Below are 18,269 nucleotides of genomic sequence, written 5' to 3' on the forward strand. Positions count from 1 at the left end.
AGACCAGGGCACCGAGCCCCCAGAGCCTAAGTGCAGGCTCCCAGACCCCTTAGCATCCCACGCAGGCTGCCCACTTGCCCTACACAGCAGGAAGGGGCAGCCCTGGCAAGGTTGCCAGCCCATCCAAATGAGGAATGGAGAAGCCAGTAAAACAGCCTGTCCTGCAAGGGCCCAGCTCAAGAGCCAGGCTGCTACCTCCGGGCCATCTGAGTGCCAAGGGCTCAGCTATGAGTCTCCAGTCCTGTAAGACTCAAGCCTCCCCTTCAATTATGGGGGGTGGTGGTGGCGGTGGTTCCTGGCTTGCCATGATACCAGGTACATAATCTCCCAAGAACAAAAAGTTGATTCCTTTGAAGACTCAAAGGAATGATGGCTCAAGGCATCCACCAGCTCCCTTCTGAAGATTCCCAGGCCCCTCACCTTGATGCCCAATGCCACCCACTCTTGGATGTATCCCAGAGTTCGCGACTCACACGGGGAAGCCACAGGGTAAGAGGACCCTCAGGGAGCCTAATTTCTTTTGCCAAGGCACTCACTGCCAACAAGAACCACCAATGATGTGCTGACTCATGAAAATCAATCAGTAGCATCCTATAGGTAGACTGAGATCAGCGGTGGTGGTAGTATTTACATCCCTGAAATTGACAAGCATGACAAATCAGGATTTCTTTCTTTCCCTGGGGAAAGCTAGTTGTTACACTCTTACCAGCACACCACTGATCAAAAGAACCACCTGGAGGTGGGGGCCCCATCCATCTTGCCCCCTAGAAACCTGGGACACCCAAAACAAACTCCAAGAGGAGGAAGAGAAAACAGCTCTTACCGCATCTGGATATCAATCCTTTGAGCTAGTTTTCTCATCTGTTCTTGGCAACATTTTATCATATCTACCTCCTGCAATGAAAGAAGTCAGAAAGAGCTCAGAAACTCAGCATCCTGTCTCCCAGGCCAGCGCCCCACCCCTCACCTCTCACTGCCCACCCTCCATCCCATGAGGTGAAATGTCAGGGTGGGGGTCCATTTCCAGCCTCAACCCGCATGATCCCCTGGTCAGGCAACGGACAGTTGATTGTGGAAGCTGTACATTCTGTATCCCTCCTGTCCTTTCTTTTATATCCTCCAGAGTAAAAGAAAATGCAGCACCTACTATGTGTCACGGGCTCATGCATAGAACTTCTTATCATTGAATTAAATAACGCATAGGAAGTGATATGTGACCGTGTGTGACATGTAATAGGTGCTCCATAAACACTGGCTGTTACTGCCGCTGTTTATTGGTATTACTCTCACGATAGGTGGCACTAGTGGCAAAGAACCCACCTGCCAGTGTAGGAGATGCAAGAGACTCAGGTTTGATCCCTGGGTCGGGAAGATCCCCTGGAGGAGGGCATGGCAACCCTCTCCAGTATTCTTGCCTGGAGAATTCCATGGACAGAGGAGCCTGGCGGGCTACCGGGTCCCAAAGAGTTGGACACGACTGAAGTGACACCACGGCACACACTATTATAATGCCCATTGTGGAGATGAAAAGACTGGGGGTCAAATGACCTCATCTCTCACTATTTCTAAATTGCAACTTAACCCCCGCCACACTTTCTGAGTCCTAACTTTGCATGGCGTGCAGGGTGGGGGGGGCGGGGAGACACATGTGGCTTCTACTCTTGACAGGCAGCTCAGAAACCTCTCTGACCAGTTGATCTTCCACTTCCCTTAGGGGGCTGGCCAGACCCAGGGGGCACCTTACCTGGATAAGATTTTTCTCCACGTTGTCATGGACCAAATCAATCCCGATCCTTTTCTCTCGCTGGTACAGACACTCCAGGGCCACCTGAAGGGAGTGATGAGAAATCGTGTGTTCTCACTGCAGCTGTTTGTAGACCCTGAGCCGAAGTGACTCGCTTATTCCTTTGCCATGATCTGTTTCATTCCTGGGAAGCCTGGGTGTTTTGTGGATCCCCATTACTGTGTGTTTGGCTGGGCTTCTGCCTCCCCTTCTCCATCAGTGGGGGCTGCCAGATGCTGAAGGAGAAGGGGGATGGGGGATACAGAAGGAGGCGGGCTGTGGGATGCTGAGATGGTACACGGATGCAAAATTAGTGCACACCTCAAGTAGGTCATGATCGTTAAGTCAGCTCAACAAGTATAAAGCACTTAAAATACTGTCCATAAGTATCACCTATGAGTATGTATATCTGAAAACCCCTCTTTGGAGATCTCTGAATGGGGGGAGAGCTTTGGAAAGTGGCTGAGGCCAAGTGAGACCCAGGCAGCCCTGCCACATGGCCCTTACGACCGTCATGGGGACATGAGCAGAATGGAATAGAAGTCAGGGAGCAGATGCTCAGCAGATGCTGCTGCAGCAGACTGAGAAAGAATGGTCACGGGCCATGGGCTTGTAACGTCACAAAGAGCACGGGAGGGAGAAGGGGGCAGGGAGCACGGCAGGACATCTGGCACCAGGATGCAAAAGCATCCTTGATTCCAGGATAAGTGACTGCCCCCTCCTCTCTGCGTCACAATCCACCAAGGTACTGGGGACACTGCAGTGAACTAAACAGACAGCCTTTGCTCATGTGGAGTTTGAACAGAAGAGCAAGGACACAAACACACATGAACACAGAAAGGAACTCAGTCGTTTCTGTGATGTGGGCTGGGATGAAAATAAGGGACTGTGAGTGGCTGGGAAAGGACCTGCCGGGTGGTCAGGGAAGACTTCTCTAAGGAGGTGGCAGACCATGACCTGAACCATGAGAAGCAGCAGAAATGAATGGGGATACTGTGCCCGGAAGCAGGAACGGCTAGTGCAAAGGCCCTGGGGTAGGAGGCGCAGCAGACAGGAAGCACTGGGTCTGTGACAAGAAACTCAGATGTTAACCCCTAGGGTGCATTAGGAAACCATCTGAGGGGATTTTAGCAGGCAGGTACAGAAATCTAGTTTAATGTTTAAAACCATCCCTCTGGCTACTGTCTGGAAAATGGGTTGAAGGGAGCAGAAGTCAGGAGGCCAAGAAGGAGGCTGTCATCACTGTCCACTGAGAGGCACCTGGACCAAGGTGGTCAGCTTGGAGTGCAAACAAGTGCATAAAAGTGAGATGTCTCTGGTCCCTGTGCCCCCGTATGGCTATCACAGGGGGCCGTACATGATAAGGCAGGGCTGGGCTTTCCAAACAGGCTCGGCGAGTGAGGTGGGTTGGAGGCAGTGGGCGGAGCACTGGATTTTGGATGCTGCCCTGTATCTCTGAGCAGTGGTCCTTGCTCACTGTCCTTCCAGGTGGGCAACCTGGGGGTATAGGGAAACAGCTGGGACCCCCAACACCCCATAGTGGTCAGAACCTGTTCCATCTCCAAGGGATCTGGAGGCAGGGCCCCCCCTACAGGTGTCCCCATGCCTGACACGGAGCAGACGCAGATGCAGGAGGTCAGCAGGCAGGATGTCTGCGCCCCCACGTGCTCCAGGAGGCAGCAGGACACTGTCTTATGTGGTCACGATAATCTTCCACAGCCCAAGGCAGATAATGCCAGTCCCTCCACCCAATGTCCAGGCCGGGACCCAGTGACAAATTCTCAGTTACCTAGACTCCTCTGCAGCCAGGGAGCCTATAGAGTTCTGGCAAATGGGCTAAACTCCAGGAGATGGTGAAGGACAGGGAAGCCTGGCGTGCTGCAGTCCATGGGGTTGCAAAGAGTGGGACATAACACTTTCATTTCACTTTTCATAGACATACTGTTCCCTCACAGCTGAACAGCAGTCCTTGCTGAAAAAGCAGACGGAAATCCCTGCCCTCGAGGAGCCTGGATTCTAGTGCACGAAGCAAAACAGTAAATAAGTAAAAACACAAGCTGTCTAGTAGGTTAGCAGGGTCTTAAGGGGTATGGAGAAAAATAAAACAGTTAATCGAAACACATCTTCTAAAAACCATCACGTACATATACACACATGTGTGCTTGTGATGTCTTTATGAAGCACCTGTGATTCTGATGCAACCTCAGGAGAAAGGAAATTCCATTCAGTCTGAGGAACCCTGATTGCACTGGGATTATTGTCAACTGACTAAGTTATATATAACTTATATGTATATAATATGCATATATGTACATAATATATGTATGCATACATAATATATATACACAACTATATATTGTGTATATATGTATATGTATAAACGGACTTCCCCCATAGCTTAGTGGTAAAGAATCCGCCTGCAATGCAGAAGACCCCGGTTCAATTCCTGGGTCAGAAAGATTCCCTGGAGAAGGGATTGCCTTCCCGCTCCAGTATTCATGGCTTCCCTCATGGCTCAGACAGTAAAGAATCCACCTGCAGTGTGGGAGACCTGGGTTCGATCCCTGGGTTGGGAAGATCCCCTGGAGATGGGAATGGCTACCAACTCCAGTATTCTTGCCTAGAGAATCCCATGGGCAGAGGAGCCATGGCGTCCTCTGGGCTATAGTCCATGGCGTCACAAAGAGTTGGACACGACTGAGCGACTAAGTGGGAGCACACACACACACACACACATATATAAACATATATATAAATATTTACCTTAAAGCTGACTGTAGACAATGATAGGAATCAGAGGACTAAAACCAGCGAACTAAAATGGACTGGAATGGGTGAATTTAACTCAGATGACCATTAATCCCTTAGAAGGAATGGAGTAGCTATCATAGTCAACAAAAGAGTCTGAAATGCAGTACTTGGGTGCCATCTCAAAAATGACAGAATGATCTCTGTTTGTTTCCAAGGCAAACCATTCAATATCAGAGTAATCCAAGTCTATGCCCCAACCAGTAATGCTGAAGAAGCTGAAGTTGAATGGATCTAGGAAGACCTACAAGACCTTCTAGAACTAACACCCCCAAAAAATGTCCTTTTCATTATAGGGGACTGGAATGCAAAAATAGGAAGTCAAAAAATACCTGAAATAATAGGCAAATTTGGCCTTGGAGTACAGAATTAAGCAGGGCAAAGGCAATAGAGTTTTGCCAAGAGAATGCACTGGTCATAGCAAACACCCTCTTCTAACAGCACAAGAGAAGACTCTACACAGGGACATCACCAGATGATCAGTACCAAAATCATATTTATTAAATTCTTTGCAGCCAAAGATGGAGAAGCTCTATACAGTCAGCAAAAACAAGACCAGGAGCTGACTATTGCTCCAATCATGAACTCCTTCTTGCCAAATTCAGACTTAAATTGAAGAAAGTAGGGAAAACCACTAGACCATTCAAGTGTGACCTAAATCAAATCACTTAAGATTATACAGTGGAAGTGAGAAATAGATTCAAGGGATTAGATCTGATAGAGTGCCTGATGAACTATGGGCGGAGGTTCGTGACATTGTACAGGAGGCAGGGATCAAGACCATCCCCAAGAAAAAGAAATGCAAAAAGGCAAAATGGCTGTCTGAGGAGGCCTTACAAATAGCTGTGAAAAGAAGAGAAGCAAAAAGCAAAGGAGAAAACGGAAGATACTCATTTGAATGCAGAGTTCCAAAGAATAGCAAGGAAAGATAAGAAAGCCTTCCTCAGCGATCAATGCAAAGAAATAGAGGAAAACAATAGAATGGGAAAGACTAGAGATCTCTTCAAGAAAATTAGAGATACCAGGGGAACATTTCATGCAAAGATGGGCACAATAAAGGACAGAAATTGTATGGACCTAACAGAAGCAGAAGATATTAAGAAGAGGTGGCAAGAATACACAGAAGAACGATACAAAAAAGATCTTCATGACCCAGATAATCACGGTGGTATGATCACTCACCTAGAGCCAGACATCCTGGAATGCAAAGTCAAGTGGGCCTTAGGAAACATCACTACGAACAAAGCTAGTAGAGGTGATGGAATTCCAGTTGAGCTATTTCAAATCCTAAAAGATGATGCTGTGAAAGTGCAGTACTCAATATGTCAGCAAATTTGGAAAATTCAGCAGTGGCCACAGGACTGGAAAAGGTCAGTTTTCATTCTAATCCCAAAGAAAGGCAATGCCAAAGAATGCTCAAACTACCGCACAATTGCACTCATCTCACACGCTAGTAAAGTAATGTTCAAAATTCTCCAAGCCAGGCTTCAACAGTATGTGAACTGTGAACTTCCAGATGTTCAAACTGGATTTAGAAAAGGCTGTATTTAGAAGAGGAACCAGAGATCAAATTGCCAACATCCACTGGATCATCAAAAAAGCAAGAGAGTTCCAGAAAAACATCTATTTCTGCTTTATTGACTATGCCAAAGCCTTTGACTGTGTGGATCACAACAAACTGTGGAAAATTCTTAAAGATAAGGAAATACCAGACCACCTGACCTGCCTCCTGAGAAATCTGTATGCAGGTCAGGAAGTGACAGTTAGAACTAAACATGGAACAACAGACTGGTTCCAAATCGGGAAAGGAGTACGTCAAAGCTGTATATTGTCACCCTGCTTATTTAACTTATATGCAGAGCGCATCATGAGAAATGCTGGACTGGACAAAGCACAAAGTGGAATCAAGATTGCCTGGAGAAATATCAATAACCTCAGATATGCAGATGACACCACACTTATGACAGAAAGCGAAGAACTGAAGAGCCTCTTGATGAAAGTGAAAGAGGAGAATGAAAAAGTTGGCTTACAACTCAACATTTGGAAAACTAAGATCATGGCATCTGGTCCCATCACTTCATGGCAAATAGATGGGGAAACAGTTAGAGACTTTATTTTCTTGGGCTCCAAAATCACTGCAGATGGTGACTGCAGCCATGAAATTAAACACTTGTATCCTTGGAAGAAAAGCTATGACCAACTTAGACAGCTTATTAAAAAGCAGAGACATTACTTTGCCAACAAAGGTCCGTCTAGTCAAAGCTATGGTTTTTCCAGTGGTCATGATGGATGTGAGAGTGGACTATAAAGAAAGCTGAGCACTGAAGAATTGACGCATTTGAACTGTGGTATTGGAGAAGACTCTTGAGAGTCCCTTGGACAGTGAGGAGATCCAACCAGTGCATCCTAAGGGAAATCAGTCCTGAATGTTCATTGAAAGGACTGATACTGAAGCTGAAACTCCCATATTTTGGCCACCTGATGCGAAGGGCTGACTTATCTGAAAAGACCCTGATGCTGGGAAAAATTGAGGGCAGGAGGAGAAGGGGATGACAGAGGATGAGATGGCTGGATGGCATCACCGACTCAATGGACATGAGTTTGAGTAAACTCCGGGAGTTGGTGATGGACAGGGAGGCCTGGCGTGCTGCAGTCCATGGGGTCACAAAGAGTTGGACATGACTGAGAGACTGAACTGAACTGATGGCTGATGATGCAGCTCAAACTGAGCTGCAAGATGCCTGTCACCTTGACCTTCACTCAAGGCGGGGGTGTGGGACTGTACTGCCGGGCTGACATCCCAGGCACCCCCAGGACCCCCTCCCTGCCCCATGCTCACCTGCAATGGACATCTCAGCTCCTCGGCTGCGCATTCCAGCCGCCTCTTAATGGCATCCAAGCTGTGGTTCTCATTCAGAAGCCTCTCCAACTCGTAGCTCAGCTCCGACTTCCAGAAGCCGATGTCCGACAGCCTCTGGCCCAGGTTCCGGCAGGTCCCCTCCTGCATCTGGCGCGTCAGCTGATCCTTGTCCTGCATAAGCCGCATGGAGTCGCCCGTCATCCGGCCGGCCCAGAGCCGTGAGGCCTCGGCCCCACGTAACTGCAGCCGGTTAGACTGGTCCCAGTCCTGGGGGCTGTAGCGACAGAAGAGGGCGGAGCGGACGGCTGGCAGGATGGTGGGCGGTCGCACGGCGCTGCGGCAGGTGGCCCCCTCATCCAGGCAGGTCTGGGCGTTGGCCACCTTGTAGAAGAGGCTGGGTCTCCAAGAGTTGAGGTAGCGATACCCTGGCAAGTAATAGGGCTGGTAGCACTCCTGGACTGTCGGGCCGGACGCCACCGTGGGCAGCGCGCTCATGCCACAGGGTTTCTTGGGACCACAGTAAGTGGCGGTCTGAGTTGTTCCAAGAAACTCCATCTTCCCCCTTCAGCCCTGCTAGGGCAAAAGTCTGCCCTGGGGAGGCCAGGGCACCACGGGAAGGGGAAGGGGAAGGGGCTTCTCTTTGGGATGGGCAGGGCCTCTATGACTCGGTGCTGTTGTCATAAAGCCTGGGGGAGTGGTGCCCTCATGGGCACCCATCCCCAGCCACTCACTTTCCCCCTGCTGGGGTCATAGCATCCCAGTCGAAACACAGACAAAACAACCAACAACATGAATGAGTTTTTCAATTGACAAGAGTTGGAGGTGTAAGAAATGTCATTTGTGTATTTTCAATAAAGAATCAAATCTGCCTTTCCACACTTAACTCTGCCTATGTGAGAATGCGGTCCACTCCAGTACATCCAATCAGCTCAGGGTCAAGGTGGTCAAGGCTAGTTGTTTCCCTTCTCTCTTTGTCCCCAGGATGGTACCAGAGTGGTCCATGCACATCATGGGATACCACTCAGGGGTAAAACAGAATGAACTCTTGGCACGCAAAAGAGCAGGAATGAATCTCAAATGGATTAAGCTCAGTGGAAGCAGCTAGACTTACATCCTATATGATTCCATCTACATGACATTCTGGAAAAGGTAGACCCATATGGACAGAAGACAGATCGATGGGGCTGGCGGTGAGAGGGAGATTGACCAGAAGGAGAAGGAGAAAATTTGGGAATGATGACACCATTCTGTATCTTGATGGTGGTGGGGGTTATGCAACTATCTGTCAAAACCCACAGAACCATCCACTAAAAAGGGTCGAGCTCTAGTACTTTGGCCACCTGATGCGAAAAACTGACTCACTGGAAAAAGACCCTGATGCTGGGAAAGATGGAAGGCAGGAGGAGAAGGGGACGACAGAAGATGAGATGGTCGGATGGTATCACATTCAGTGGACATGAGTTTGAGCAGACTCTGGGAGACAGTGAAGGACAGCCTGAGCTCACTGTAGTGCATGGGGTCGCAAAGAGTCAGACACAACTGAGCAACAGAAAAGGCTGATTTTTACTGTACGTAAATTATACTTCAACAAACCTGATCTTACTAAGGAAGGTGGCGGAGGGGTTGTGAGCTCCTTGGCAGGGCTCTGCCATGTCTATTTGGCGTCACCGTTAACTCCCAGTGCCTGAGGCAGGACTCAATGGGTGAATGGGAGTCTAGACTGAGGGTTTCATTATCCAGAAAAAATATTCAACCTTCTAATCTATACCAATACTTTTATTCCATCAAGAAACTTCCTCCCCTCCTTGGTTGGTGGGAGTGGCAATAATGTCTCGAGGTATTCAACAAGAGGGGTGCTTGATTTGCAGGGTCCCTCCTCCCTTTGGAGGGCTTCCCAGGTGGTGCTGGTGGTAAACAACCCGCCTGCCAATGCAGGAGATGTAAGGGATGCGGGTTCAATCCCCGGGTCGGGAAGATCCCCTGGAGGAGGGCATGGCAACCCTCTCCAGTATTCTTGCTTGGGAAATCCCATGGACAGAGGAGCCTGGCGGGCTGCAGTCCACGGGGTTGCAGAGAGTCGGACACGACTGAAGCGACTTAGCACACACACACGTAACCCTATTTTACTGATTCTATTCTTCTCTCTTTTGAAATGAGAAAGACAATACGATCAACCCTCAAATGGTCCTTGTTAAGGGTGAAACAGACCACCAGCCCAGGTTGGATGCCTGAGACAAGTGCTCAGGGCTGGTGCACTGGGAAGACCCAGAGGAATCGGGATGGGGAACACATGTAAATCCATGGCTGATTCATGTCAATGTATGGCAAAACCACTACAATATTGTAAAGTAATTAGCCTCCAACTAATAAAAATAAATGAAAACAAAACAAAACAAAACAATGGTCCTTGTTAGTGGAGTGTAATGGTTAATGTGAATTTTCTCCCCAGTCAACTAAAACCTGGACTGAAAAATGTAGTGGGTACTAGATGACTAAGGCAGAGAGAAATGTATTAAGCACTTCTGTATACATAGGGCTTTACATAAACTCGTTTATTTCATTTCCACAGCGAACCTGTAAGAAAGCTTGAGATTCCCATCTTATAGTATGGGCTTTGGGCTCCCTCTGGACCTAGAGTGTTTACCTTGCAGGATCATTAGAGATGGGACATCCTACCCAGAAGTGTTTGTACATCAAAGAACTCCAAGAAGTAGTCCAGAAAGACTCAGGGTATTTATAAAGCACTAAATGTTAACGGCAATAATATTAATGTGATCACGTATCTAAAAACATATATATATATATATATACATTATACATATATATAATGGAGTATTACTCAGCCATTAAAAAGAATGAAATAATACCATTTGCAGCAACATGGATAGACCTAGAGATGATCATACCAAGTGAAGTGAGTCAGAGAAAGACAAATATTATATGATATCACTTATATATAGAATCTAAAATATGACACAAATGAAATTATCTACAAAATAGACTCACAGACATAGAAAACAAACTTATAGCTATCAAAGGGGAAAGAACGTGGAGGGAAAGATAAATTAGGCATTTGGCATTGACAGATATACACTACTATAAATAAAATATATAAACAACAAGGTCCTACTGTATAGCACAGGAAACTATATTCAGTATGTTGTAATAACCCATAATGGGAAAAAACCTAAAAATGGAAAAGAATCTCAAAAAAGAATTTATATGGGCTTCCCTGGTGGCTCAGACGGTACAAAATCTGCCTGCAATTCGGGAAACCCAGGTTCAAACCCTAGTTGGGAAGATCCCCTGGAGAAGGGAATGGTTACCCACTCTAGTATTCTTGCTAGAGAATTTCATGGATGAGGAGCCTGGCGAGCTACAGTCCATGTGGTCCCAGAGAGTCGGACAAGACCGAGAGATTCACGCTTTCATGTGTGTATATATATATATATATATATATATATACCCAAAACGGAATCACTTTGCCGTACACCTGAAACCAACATGACATTGCAAGTCAACTATACTTTAATAAAAATAAATAAATAAAAATTAATGTGAGCAATATCTAAGAGTGTAAAGTTTAGATTGTCTCACCGCTCAGCTATTTTCAGTTTTTTCAGATAAACTCCAATTATAAGATCTTTGCATTTTTCTAGAGATATCCTATGCACATACAAGCTTATATCAATCTGTATCTTTTTTACATAGATGATAAACACCATACCCACCATTTTCCACATAATTGTAACTCTTGGAGATCATCTCATTTTAATCCATAAACCTCTCTTTCTACCGTTTAGTAGCTGCGCATCCCTCCATTATACGGAGGTGCTATGATTTGTTTGATCATTCTCTACAATGGGGCATTTAAAGGTATTTCCTCTAAACATTGCTGCAATCAATGTCTTGCCTCTTGCATTTTTTTTTTTTAAGAAAACCTTTTTACTTTTTTTTTTTTCTTTTTTTTTTCTTTTTTTTTTCTTCTTTTTTTTTTTCTTTTTTTTTTTTCTTTTTACTTTTTATTGGAGTATAGCCAGTTGACTATGTTGTGATAGCTTCAGGAGGACAGTGAAGGGACTCAGCCCTATATACACACATATCCACTCTCCCCCAGACTCCCGTCACATGCAGGCTGCCACATCACATGGAGCAGAGTTCCCTCAAACTCCCGTCACATCCAGGCTGCCACATCACATGGAGCAGAGTTCCCTCAAACTCCCATCACATGCAGGCTGCCACATCACATGGAGCAGAGTTCCCTCAAACTCCCATCACATGCAGGCTGCCACATCACATGGAGCAGAGTTCCCTCAAACTCCCATCACATGCAGGCTGCCACATCACATGGAGCAGAGTTCCCTGTGCTGTTCGGCAGGTCCTTGTTGGTAATCCATTTAGAATATAGCAGTGCCATCCGCGTGTCTTTAAGTCGGGTTTGCAGAGGTACCATTTCCGCACAGTGGGATTCACTGGGCGCAGTCCTCTGCAGGCTATTGGAGGTACACAGGCCCGCGGTCACCACCGGGGTGAAGCTGTCCCCACCGCCCAGGAAGATTGTTGTGCTCTTCCTTCTGCTCCTAACTCGGCAACCACCGATGTGTCCTCTATCCCCACAGTGCGTGTGTGAATACGCGCTCGGTCTTGTCTGACCCTTTGTAGCCCCATGGCCAGCCAGGCTCCTCTGTCCATATTTCCCAGGCAAGAATACTGCAGTGGGTTGTCATTTCCTTCTCCAGGGGATCTTCCAGACCCAGGGATCAAACCCCCATCTCCTGCTTTGCAGGCTGTTTGTTGACCTCTGAGCCACCTGGGTAGCCCCACAGAATGCCATCTAAACAGAATCTTGTAGAATACAGTCCTTTAAGCTTGGCCTCTTTCCCTTAGTAATTCTTTCCTTTTTAAAAAATTTATTTCTTTGGCTGCACTGAGTCTTTAGTTGCAGCACATGGGATCTAGTTCCTTGACTAGGGGTCAAACCCAAGCTCCCTGCATTGGGAGCACAGATTCCCAGCCACAGGGCCACCAGGGACGTCCCTCCTTAGTAGTTCTGCCTAAAAGCAATAAGCATCCTTCCACATACATTTCTGGGCATGTCGGAGCATAACTTCCAGAAGAAGTTACAGGATAGAAAAGCATGCATTTTTTTTAACGTGAATATGTGTTATCTTGAAGGCTTTCTGCCTTTGGGCCTCTGTGTATAAACTTTCTATATATTATTTATATGCCTGTTTATTGTCCTGAAGATTTTCCCACCCGTGGGGCTCTGGGGCAATGGCTTCTAATTTAGACGCTGACAGGCATCAGTCAGAGGTGGCAGTTCCTGCCTGTTTACCTTGGCCAGTAGCCTGGTGCTGTCCTTGTGGGGGACCACACCACAGCCTCCTACCTGGCCCCAGTTACAGGACTGCTGGGGAAGACGGGGGCAGGGACTTAGAGAAACCCAGAGAGGCTAGACAGCTCGCCACAGGCTGGGATCTATTTGGAGTCCTGCTCACCTGGGTTCCAGGTTGCTGGCTTGAAAGCTCTGGGGAGATGTTCCAGGACGAACCCCACGAAAATCCACAAAGTCAAACTGTCACCAGAGAAATTGACCCGCCTGCCTTTCAGCCATGTTGGGGCCTGGCATGATTATCCTAGGCAAGGTGGGGCTCCCTGAAGAGAAGAATTCAGCTCAAAATCCTGATACAGAACTTCGTCTGTAATATACACAGTATCTATATGACCCAAGTGCATTTTTTCTCTGCTGTAAAGAGAAGAATCTATGCAAGGGTGTAACCGACCAGGACTTCTCCATCTCCTCGGCCTTAGCTCCTCTCAGATGCAAGTTTCTAAAAACCCTCCCTCCCTCCAACAAAAGGAAGATGTTAAGTATGTGAAGACCAGATGCATACAGCCCCAGGCCTCCTGGAGTCTATGTTAACCCACGTGACACCTCACCATCAGCCAATCAGAAACTTGTGCACCAGCTGAGCACATACCCTGTGAGCTCCTCCGTCACCTGACTTTTTAAAAACTCTTTGCCAAAAGCCGAGCTGGCAGTGTTTTGGGCCCTAAGCCAACTGTCTTTTTCTTTGCCTCGCCCTGCAATCAACCCTTCTCTGCTCCAGACTGCAGCGTTTCGGTTTGTTTGGCCGCCCTGTGCATCGGGCACACGAACTTGCACTCACAGGGGTGGAGAGTAGGGGAGAGGTTGATCTCAATGAATCGTGTTTTCGGACCCACAGATCACTGTCCTGGCCTCCACTCCAACCTGCTTACAAACCGTCGGTTGCTGAGTCAGTGAGAACGGTTGAGGGGCCGCGTGGCCAGGAAACTTTCACGCAGGGGAATCCGTTCAGTGCTGTCCTGACTGAGGAGGCCTTTCTGTCGAGTGGAATCCCAGCCCCCTCTCCCAGCCTGGAGAAATGCCAGGAGTCATGCCTTGTGGATGGAAGTTGTGAGAACCAAGTAAAGGCCTAGCGAGGTACTCAGCATGGTGGGTGATCAACAGTTGATGTTACTGTTATTATTATACGACACTTCGCCACATCATTGCGTTAATCCTTTGATCATGGCGTTATTCCTGCCCTCATTTTACAGAGGGGCAGACTGAGAGTTGCCTTTATTTACCCAAAGGCACACAGCTAGTCTTCAGAAATGGCTCAGGTAATGTCCTCTGTTTCCCTCAAGGGGGGCAGGGACGAGAGCCAGCTAAAAACCCTAAATGTGCCTACAGTGGGGCTGAGAGGGAGCTCAGAGAACATCTCATCAAAATTGGATTTCTATTTCTCCCCCATTTTATTATAAACGATTATTTTTTTTGGGGGGGGGAGCCATGCTACATGGTTTGTGAGATCTCAGTTCCCCGACCAGGGATTGAAGCCTCACCCTTGCAGTGAAAGCATGGAATCCTAAGCACCGGATTGCCAGGGAATTCCCTATTATAAACAATTTTTAAATGCAGCGGTTTTAACAAGGACCTATTGTATCGCACATCGAACTCTGCTAAATGTCATGTGACAGCCTGGATGGGAGGGGAGTTGGGGGAGAGTGGATACATGTGTATGTGTAGCTGAGTTGCTCTGCTGCCCACCCAAAATTATCACATGGTTAACTGGCTATGCGTGCATGCTAAGTCACTTCAGTCATGTCTGACTCTTTGCCACGCTGTGAACTGGAACTCGCCAGGCTCCTCTGTCCATGGGATTCTCCAGACGAGAATACTGGAGTGGGTTGCCGTGCCCTCCTCCAGGGCATCTTCCCGACCCAGGGATCAAACCTGTGTCTCTTATGTCTCCTGCATCGGCAGGTGAGTTCTTTACCACTAGCGCCACCTGGGAAATTCTTAATTGGCTATACCCCAGTACAAAATTAAAAATTCAAAAGAATACATAAGTGCAGTGGTTTTAAAACACATTGTCTAAAATGGAAGGTTATCTTCAAACAAACTCTCTCACAGAAGGCGGGCTCAGGACACAGGGCCCTGAGATGCTCTGGCTGGAGGGAGCGGGAGCTGGGGGCCCTTCATGTGAGTTCCTAGAGCTCCACGGAGCGGGGTGAGAAGCCTGTGGTTTAGCCCATCCCCCACCCCTTTCACAAACAAGGCTGGAAGTTCACCAGGAAGTGGAAGAACCAAACTCCTTGTCCATGTTTTCTGAAGTCGCACTGATTATCTAGAGGAATGGTAAGGTAGTTATGATCATCAAAGGCATTGTGTTAAATTTGGAATCATGTGGATGGTAACCAGACGTTGTGACCACTTTGCAGTGTAGACAAACATCAAATTAATAGGTGTCACACCTGAAGCTAATACAGTGTTAAGTACCAATTTTTTTCTCAAAAAAAAAAAAATTGAATTTGTGCCATGGGTGAGAGTCGTGTTCATTTCATACGGCCGCTGTCACAAATCACCACAAATTTAGTGACCTGACAGAACACAAAATCAATTTGTCTACACTACCAAGTCATCACAATATCTAGTTAACAATCCACGTGATTCCAAATGCGACAGAATGCCTGCTGATTATCATGACAATCCTACCGTTTCTCTAGATAATCAGTGTGATGTCAGAAAATATGGATGAGGAGTCTGGTTTTTCCACTTCCTGGTTAGGTGACCTTCAAACCTCTTTGTGAAATGGGGAGGGAGGTGGGCTAAACTATTAATAGCTCTGGAGGTCAGAATTCCAAAATCTGGAGGTCAGATTTGAGCTCAAGGGGCTCAAATCAAGGTGTGAGGAGGGCTGGTTTCTTCTGGAAGCTCCAGGGAGAATCAGATTCCTCGACGTTTCCAGCTTCCAGAGTCTTCCTGCATCCTTTGGCTTGTGGCCCCCACCTCATCCCCATCTTGGGTGGCCTTATCCTGCGCCGCTTGAAGCGGGGCTTCAGTTCCCGGCCTGAGATTGAGGTCTGGCCGTGGTGGTGAGAGCACCAAATCCTACCCACTAAACCCCGGGTCAGTGACAAGGCCCTGACCCTTAGGCTTTGCAGAAAAGAACTCCCGCAAAGTTAGAAAGTGGTAAAACAAGTAAGTGTTTTTAGGAGGAAAAAGAATACAGCATGTGTGTATAGACATGCGAGTGGGCTGAGAGAGTTGTGCCCTCGTGGTAGTTTGAATCACCTTTATGGGGCATTTCTTCAGGTGTCCTTTGGGCAATCATTTTGATTTGCTTGTCCTGAGTCCATCTTTGGTATATCTCAGAGTCCTCCTAGGTGTGCGCAAGCACCTCTCAGCTAAGATGGATTCTACCAAAGAGGCCTATGGGTAGTTAGCATCGCATAGCATCACTCCCCTTTGACCTCCATGGAGCCTTTCTGAACAAGTGTGGTGGAGGAGATCTCCTGACTTTGAGAACGAGAAATACGTAATTTCTTATCTTCCATCTGGGCAGGGCCTAGCCTCCTCCCTCAATTGTCCTGTTATTTTCTTCTTGGAGTATCAGTCCACAGAGAATAAACTCCATCTGTTTGCCGGGGGAGGGTGGAGGGCCTTTATCTCTTGCCTCGGGTGGGCAGATGGATAAATGGATGAAGTGACAGCATTTCAAATGCCATTAAATGAGAAAGGTAAATTCAAAAAGTTGGGCATGGTTAAACTAAAACTCAGCAAAAAGGAAGAGTAAAATGTGATAACTCAGTCTGAAAGGCCCAAGGAATCAACTTTTAAAAATTTAGAAAGAAAAAAAATACTCAAATACGTTGCGTGTGACTGTTGGGGGAACTTCTAAACAGTGCCTGCCTCCTAAAGCATGGGCTGCTGCTGCTGCTGCTAAGTCACTTCAGTCGTGTCTGACTCTGTGCGGCCCCATAGAAGGCAGCCCACCAGGCTCCGCCATCCCTGGGATTCTCCAGGCAAGAACATGGGAGTGGGTTGCCATTGCCTTCTCCAATGCATGAAAGTGAAAAGTTAAAGTGAAGTCGCTCAGTCGTGTCCGACTCTTCTCCACCCCATGGATTGCAGCCCACCAGGCTCCTCCATCCATGGGATTTTCCAGGCAAGAGTACTGGAGTGGGGTGCCATTGCCTTCTCCGAAAGGATGGGCAGTTAGGGTTAATCCCCAATGTAGCAGGTGTCAGTACTTCATTCCTTTTTGTGGATCTCATCGAATGGCTAGATCACGTTTTGTTTACCATTCATCCATTGATGAACATTTGGGCTGCTTCTGCTTTTTGACTGGTATGAATAGTGTTGCTCTGAACATTTCTATATAAGTTTTTTGTGGATGTAAGTTTTCAATTTTCTTGAATAGATACCTAAAAGTGGAATTACTGGGTCATATGGTAATTCTGTTTTGGTTACTGTTGAGTTTTAATAAAAGATCTGTATAGTCAAAGCTGTGGTTTTTCCAGTAGCCATGTACAGATGTGAGAATTGGACCATAAAAGAAGCCTGAGCACTGAAGAATTGATGCTTTTGGACTGTGGTGCTGGAGAAGACTCTTGAGAGTCCCTTGGACTGCAAGGAGATCAAACTAGTCAATCCTAAAGGAAATCATTCATTGAATATTCATTGGAAGGATTGATGCTGAAGCTGAAGCTCCAATACTTTGACCACCTGATGCAAAGAACTGACTCATTGGAAAAGATGCTGATGCTGGGAAAGATTGAAGGCAAAAGGAGAAGAGGATGACAGAAGATGAGATGGTTAGATGGCATCACCAACTCAATGGACATGAATGTGAACAAACTCTGGGAGATTTCACATCCACCACTAAAACTTTTTTTTTTTCAATCTCCTTCAGGCTGATGGAAAGCTCACTCACTTTCTGAATCATCTGGGGGAGGTGGACTAGGAGAGGCTGGAGTATGGGGGACGGGAGACCTGACTCACTGCCTGAGTGGTGTGCCCTAGCCTCCACCGCATCAGGAACCTCCCTCCCGGCCAGCATCCCACTGACTCTGTTTTATCTCCATCTCTTGCTGCAGCTACCACATTGAGATGCCTGCCTGACTCCCACAGGCCGTGAAGGGACAGCGCCGCCTCTGTGAAATTAACGTGAAACCCATCTGCCTACAGAAGGCCTGGAGATTGTCTTAGGTGATGGCTGGAGGAGTACTGTCCAGCCATAGAGCTTTCGGCAGAGAGCTAATCAACGTAGCAAGTCAGCAAGCGTTCCTTGGGCGCCCCCTGCAGGTAGGTAGAATCTGCCACTTGTCCTTCCCTGAAGCCAAAATCTCACAGGCGGTGGCTTCAAGCAGTGCCTAGAAAACCTGCATAATAAGGGCAAACACAGGAAAGAGAGAGAAAGAAATCCAGGAAGAAGCTGCTTTCTATTCAGCATCTTTGTCAGTTTGTATCGTTCAAAAATGAGATTTATATTTTACAATGTAGTCTTT

At 47.1% G+C, this 18,269-nt stretch overlaps 1 protein-coding gene across 1 annotated transcript in view; it reads right to left on the minus strand.

The window, feature by feature from the left end:
- Positions 1 to 8,091, minus strand: part of TEKT5 (tektin 5) — a 46,937-nt gene extending 38,846 nt beyond the window's left edge. Inside the window, exons 1-3 of the mRNA XM_043914301.1 lie at positions 7,431 to 8,091; positions 1,745 to 1,828; positions 824 to 894 (exon numbers count right to left, since the gene is read on the minus strand). Coding sequence (XP_043770236.1) covers positions 824 to 894; positions 1,745 to 1,828; positions 7,431 to 8,006 — 731 coding nt within the window. The 5' untranslated portion in view covers positions 8,007 to 8,091. The remainder of the gene's footprint in view (positions 1 to 823; positions 895 to 1,744; positions 1,829 to 7,430) is intronic.
- Positions 8,092 to 18,269: the final 10,178 nt, after the last annotated feature.

This window comes from Cervus elaphus, chromosome 10 (assembly GCF_910594005.1).
Source record: "Cervus elaphus chromosome 10, mCerEla1.1, whole genome shotgun sequence".
NCBI classification, from domain to species: Eukaryota; Metazoa; Chordata; class Mammalia; order Artiodactyla; family Cervidae; genus Cervus; species Cervus elaphus.